This window comes from Bison bison, unplaced genomic scaffold (genome assembly GCF_000754665.1).
Source record: "Bison bison bison isolate TAMUID 2011002044 unplaced genomic scaffold, Bison_UMD1.0 scf7180017864263, whole genome shotgun sequence".
In the NCBI taxonomy this organism is placed as follows: Eukaryota; Metazoa; Chordata; class Mammalia; order Artiodactyla; family Bovidae; genus Bison; species Bison bison.
Window position 1 is genome coordinate 7,706,768 of NW_011494835.1, and position 6,881 is coordinate 7,713,648.

The window sequence follows — 6,881 nt, forward strand, 5'->3', positions numbered from 1 at the left end:
GGGCAGTGAGTGGGCACAATGATCCCCTTCCTGCCTAGTCCAAAATCCACATAAAACTTGACTGCCCCCCCCCCTATTTTACTAATACACTATGGCTGATATTACCAAAAACAGAAATTAACACATACTTTGTATGTTACATGTATTATGTACTGTATTCTTACAATAAAGTAAGCTAGAGAAAATATTATTTTAAAAATCATAAGAGAAAATATATTTACAGTACATATATATATTTACTGAAAAAAATTCACATATAAGAAGACCCATGCAGCTCAAACCCATGTTGTTCAAGGGTCAACTATATTTTATAATATATTGAATAACCCCAAATTAGGATTTATAATGTCAAATAAAAAAAAAATGTTATAGACATTTTTATAGCTCAAGACACATTGTCAAATATCTTTCCAAAAGGATAGTCCCAATTTAAATGCCATCACCATGAAAAAGAGTACCAGTTTCACCATCTTCAGAGAGGTAATGGACATAAATATCTTTAAAATACTTCCTAATTTAGAAGGTTTTATGACTTGCATTTGCTTGATTACGAGAGCAGGTTTAATTAGCCTTCCATGTGATTTAGTAACTAGTTACTGCTCTTCTGTTATGAACAACCTAACCATATCATGTGTGCACTCATCTACTACAGGGTTTTAAGGTCTCTCCTTGGTGGATAAGCAATCTTTTTTATAAAGTATACCTGGACTTCCCTGGTGGTTTAGCGGTTAGGAATCTACCTGCCGATGCAGGGGACATGAGTTCGATCACTGGTCCAGGAGGATCCCACATGCCATGAGACAACTGCACCCATGTGCCGCCACTACTGAGCCCACATGCCTAGAGTCTGAGCTCTACAACAAGAGAAGCCACCACAGCGCGAAGCCCGTGCACTGCAACAGAGTAGCCTCTTGCTTGCAGAACCAGAGAAGGCCTGTGCTCAGCACCAAAGACCCAGCACAGTCAAAAAAACTAAATTAAAAAAAAAATTTTTTTTAATATCCCTATACTATATTTCCAGTGGTCATGTATGGATGTGAGAGTTGGACTGTGAAGAAGGCTGAGCGCTGAAGAATTGATGCTTTTGAACTGTGGTGTTGGAGAAAACTCTTGAGAGTCCCTTGGACTGCAAGGAGGCCCAACCAGTCCATTGCAAAGGAGATCAGTCCTGGGTGTTCACTGGAAGGACTGATGCTAAAGCTGAAACTCCAATACTTTGGCCACCTCATGCAGAGTGGACTCATTGGAAAAGACCCTGATGCTGGGAGGGATTGGGGGCAGGAGGAGAAGGGGACGACAGAGGATGAGATGGCTGGATGGCATCACCGACTCGATGGACACGAATCTGAGTAGACTCTGGGAGTTGGTGATGGACAGGAAGGCCTGGCGTGCTGCAATTCATGGGGTCGCAAAGAGTCCGACAGGCCTGAGAGATTGAAGTGAACTGATACTATATTTACTACAAACATGTATCTGGTCTCTTTGTAGCCTTGTTATTGTAAATAGATTAAAAAAAGAAACATTTTTTACCACTAGTTTCAGAAGTTATATTTTTTGACTTCAGAATATTTGACACACATGGTAGCATAATTTACCTAAAGCACTAATAAAATAAATCATCTTGTAAAAGCTAAACTAAAATGTTATGAAATGTGACATTTCAGAAACAAGGTACTTCGGGCTTACCTCAGACCCCAATATCAGATACTTACAGATGGGATAATGTCTATTGAATACTTTTTATATTTGAAACAAAGTGAAAAATTTGCTTTCAAATTAGTTTTTAGCCAAGTGTAGATATTCAGAACTTAGGTTTACTTTATTTATAAGTCTAAGACAGCTAACAGTACAGAAAAATTTCTCAAAGCATAAAAGTACAATTCTTACTAAGTGTACAGCATGATCTATTTCTTCAGTAGTTACACCTGGTTTAATCAGCCCAGCGGCAATGTCCAATACTTCTCTAGCAAGCTGTAAAAGAGAAACACTTCATACATTAGAGAAGAAATGAAGTAGCATTAGAAATCTGTATCCTCTGTACTAACTTAGATTTTATGGGATACTGACAAAATGAATCTCACCTTGAATATAATAATCCTGAATTTTTATAACTATTTACATGTATTTCTAACATATTTTTAATACCCATTAATAAATGTGTATGTCTGTCTGTGTAAACATATAAATAAAATTGGGCTAGCTAGCAAATGGTTTAATTAGTACACTTGACTGATTTCTATGCAAAAATGTACATCTTAAGTACTCTAAACAATAATCAAGTGATGAAGTTTGAGGCTTCTCACAGTTCTACAATGGAGAAGGAAAGGGAGGGAAATAAAAGAATAGATAAATGATTTTCATCAAAGAACCATAGGAAATAACTATTACATAAAGAATAGACAGAGAACAGGGTCCTACTGCATAGTACAGAAAACCATATTCAATATCCTGGAATAAACATAATGGTAAAGAATATAAAAAAGAATGTATACATAACTGAATCACTTAGATGTACAGCAGAAATTAATACAACATTGTAAATCAACTATACTTTAATCAAAATTTTTTTTCAAAAAAAAAGGCCAGTCACAGTCTTACTAGGTAACATTTGCCACCTTTGTACATGTGCAAATCATTGACTTCATTTGTTCTAACTACTTAAACAAGTCCTATCCTAGGAGGAGGGGAAAACTCTTACCCTACATACGAGCCGCATCCCTTCTATATCTTCAGATGAGAGTAACTTAATTTGAGAAGTACCTTTAAGAGCTTGCTCAGATTCAGACATTCCTGGAAAAGAAAATCACTAAGTAAAACCAAAATGAACAAAAAGACGTAGTATATAAAAGCATAATTACTCCCCAATGATAAAATAATAGTCAGTCTAATTCACACAACGGTATTTCATAATATGGGAGGGTCCAGGTCAGGGTTTCCGAAAAAATAGTTTCAACATGAAATTTGCTAAACAAACTGAAGGAAGAATTCTAAAGAACAAATTTTCAGATTTATTAGAAATCAGTCAAGATGGCATATTTATTATTTGACAGGCAGTGTGTAATAAGGTCAATAAATGATTTTTTGAACAGCACCATATAATTAATTTATATCTGTTTTCATGATCATCTCCTATGTAGCAAGCATATATCAACAACTGATGAATTAATTACACTCATTTATTTTTTAAAACTGGAACCTAAGTCAGTGTTTTTCAAACTACAACTTATGATCATTTAGTGGCTATTAGAGGGCTATGACTTAACATTTGTTTAAAGTAAATAAACTGAATAGAAAATAGACTATATACAGGCTGTTGTGAATCTTTGGTTGTTAATTTATACACACACATATATACAGATTATGTTATAAAATACAGTTCTCACTCCAGTTCACAATCAAAAAAAGTTTGAAAAATACTGCCCTAAGAATTTTCACTAATAAAATCAGCTTAATTTATTCATATACTGAGAAGCATTAAAGCTAGTATAATAATAATTTCAAAATCTGACAAAAAGACTATAACCATAAACTACTCTTTATAAATGCTGATATAAAAATCCCAAATAAAATATTATCTAGCAAAATCCAAAAAACACATAGTACACTATGAATTGAGTGAAATTCATATTGGAAAGACAAGTATAATTCAATATTAACTATCAATATAACTCATCATAGTCATAGATTAAAGATTGGAAAATAAATGATCATCTAGAAAGATAGCTCTGATAACACAACCAGCTACCACCTTTACATGATAAATACAAATCTCAAGCCAAGAACCAACATCGTGGAATGCCCACTATCAGCACTAGTATTGTTAGCACTGTTCTGACAATACCGCAGACGTATTTAACTAGAGAAAGAAATAAGACATATAAACTTAGAAAAGGAACAAAATCTTTATTAATTTCAGATATGATTATATATCCCTAGAACAAGAGAATACCTGGAAAATAACTAGAAATAAGAATTCAGCAAGTTGGCAGATTATAATATATAAAAATCAATAACTCTGCCATACACAAAGTGAAAGTGAAAGTTGCTCGGTGGTGGACACTCTTTGCAACCCCATGGACTGGAGAGTCCCTGGAATTCTCCAGGCCACAATACTGGAGTGGGTAGCCATTCCCTTCTCCAGGGGATCTTCCCAACGCAGGGATCAAACCCAGGTATTCCCCACCGCAGGCAGATTCTTTACCAGCTGAGCCACAGGGAAGCCCAAGAATACTGGACTGGGTAGCCTATCCCTTCTCCAGGGGATCTTCCCAACCCAGGAATCGAACCAGGGTCTCCTGCATTGCAGGTGGATTCTTTACCAACTGAGCTATGAAAAAAACAAATCAAAAAATACAGAAGATACTATATTCACAAGAATAACTTAAAGAGATAAAATATCCAGGAATAACTTAGTGTTAAAAGACCTAATGAAGAAAATTTTAGAATACCACTGAAAGACATACAGGAGACTTAAATAAAACAGAAAAGCATACCCTGTTCTTGGATAGGAAGACTCAATATTGTAAAGGTGTCAATTCTTCCAAAGTTAGTCTATAAATTTAATACTATCCCTATAAAAAATGGTAATGGGACATTTTTAGAAACCAGACAAGCTGATCCTAAATTTCACATGGAAAAACAAACATGCAAGAAGAGTCAGGAAAATTCTGAAAAAGAGAGCAACAAGGCCTACCAAATATTAAAACACTCCATGCTGCTGCTGCTGCTAAGTCGCCTCAGTCGTGTCCGACTCTGTGCAACCCCATAGACGGCAGCCCACCAGGCTCCCCTGTCCCTGGGATTCTCCAGGCAAGAACACTGGAGCGGGTAAAACACTCAATAGCTATAATAATTACGAGTTTGGTGATGGCATATGATTAGACAAATGGGTTAATGAAACAGAACAGAATCCAAAAATAGACCCAAAGATATATGAAAATATAATACAGTGATATAGGTTACATTTTAAATCAGTAAGAAAAAGACTGACTGTTAAAAACAACCAGTGACGTGACAATCAGATATTCTTCTGGGAAAAAATTAAGTTGCAGCCCTACTTCACTCCTAATAATAAATAAGTTTCACATGGGCCCAAAATTTTATCACACACACAAAAAGAGTAAAATCACAGAAATAGTAGAAGAAATCATAGGAAAATATTCTTATTATCTCTGAACCAAAAAGGTCTTCCTAGGTCATAAAGCCATAAACACCTTAAAAGAAAACACTGACAAATTTTGCTACAAAATAATGTTGAAAGTTTGTCATAAATGTAAAGTTATAAACAAAGACAAAAATGTAACTATCTGCTTAGGAGAAAACATTTTATAGTACATCAAGAGATTATTTTCCTCAATATAGAAAGAACGTTTATAAGTCAGAAGGAAAAAACTAAGTAATCTGAGAGGGAGAAAAAAGGCTAAGGATATCAATAGACAGTTCAAAAAGAAAAATACAAATGATTTTTAAAAGTAAAGAGATGGGGACTTCCCTGCTGGTCCAGTGGCTAAGACTTTGAATTCCCAATACAGGGGGCCCAGGTTCAATTCGTCAGGGAACTAGATCCCACATACTGCAACTAAGACCTGGCACGGCCCAGTAAATAAATTAAATAAATAAATAATAATAAAAGTAAAGAGATGCTCAACCTTACTCATAACTTAAAAATGCAAATTAAAATAAATGCAAAGTATCATTTTTCATCTTTCAGATCAGCAGAGATCATAAAACTTGATAACATACTAAGCTGAGGAAGACAGAAGAAAATAGACTCTCACATGTTTTTAACTGAAGAATCGCTGAGATTTGTAATTATCTCTCAAATTTTTTTAAATGCACGTATCCTGCGATCTAGCTGTTTTACTTTAGACAATTTGCTTATAGAAATGCTCTCGACATGTGCACAAAGATGCACGTGAACAGTGTGCACAAGAGCAGTTCCTGTGGTCAAACTGGAAGAAATAAAACCTGGAAATAATCTAGAAATAAACTGGGAAAAACCTAGAAATAAATTCATAGGAGTCTGGTTTAATAAATTATAACATGTACACACAGTGGAATACTTCACTCATTAAAAACATGGTGGTTAAATATTAAAAGCAAGCTTTTAAAGACAAGAAAACTTGATTGCCATCATTTCTACTTCCAAACATTTCACTTAAAAATAAAGCCTATACAATGAAACACCAAAATTAATGGGGTTATATGAAAAATTTAATAAAATTCCATTAATTATAGTCATATGGATAATAGCATAACAATTCTCAGAGAACATATGAGGCAGTTAATTTTATGTGTCAACTTGGTTAGGCCACAGTAACTAGATACTTGGTCAAATAATATTCTAGATGTTTCTTTTTCATAAGGTAAAAAAAAAAACAAACAAAAAAAAACAAATGGTTTTATGTGACCTTATATGGAATATTTACAACATAAAATACAGTACCACAAGGTGAAAAGGCGTATATGCTTGTTCGTTTTTTGTATAACTGGATGGAGAGGGTGCTAACACGTGTATGCACAACAAAGACTGCTGAAAAATTCTCCAAGAAATCATTAACAGTGATTACTTCTGGGGAAACGTACTCACTTTTCCCTTCATAACATTTTATGCTACCAGAATTTACCTTATCTATGTACTTTTTTCTGAATACCAGACCACCTGACCTGCCTGCCTCTTGGGAAACCTATATGCAGGTCAGGAAGCAACAGTTAGAACTGGACATGGAACAACAGACTGGTTCCAAATAGGAAAGGAGTATGTCAAGGCTGTATATTGTCACCCTGCTTATTTAACTTCTATGCAGAGTACATCATGAGAAACGCTGGGCTGGAAGAAGCACAAGCTGGAATCAAGATTGCCAGGAGAAATATCAATCACC

The 6,881-nt window shown here is 34.8% G+C and overlaps 1 protein-coding gene across 1 annotated transcript in view; it reads right to left on the reverse strand.

Moving 5' to 3' along the window:
• METAP1 (methionyl aminopeptidase 1) overlaps nt 1-6,881 on the reverse strand; it is a 50,358-nt gene that overhangs the window by 14,748 nt on the left and 28,729 nt on the right. Inside the window, exons 6-7 of the mRNA XM_010848349.1 lie at nt 2,699-2,790; nt 1,888-1,971 (exon numbers count right to left, since the gene is read on the reverse strand). Of these exons, the coding sequence (XP_010846651.1) occupies nt 1,888-1,971; nt 2,699-2,790 (176 nt within the window). The remainder of the gene's footprint in view (nt 1-1,887; nt 1,972-2,698; nt 2,791-6,881) is intronic.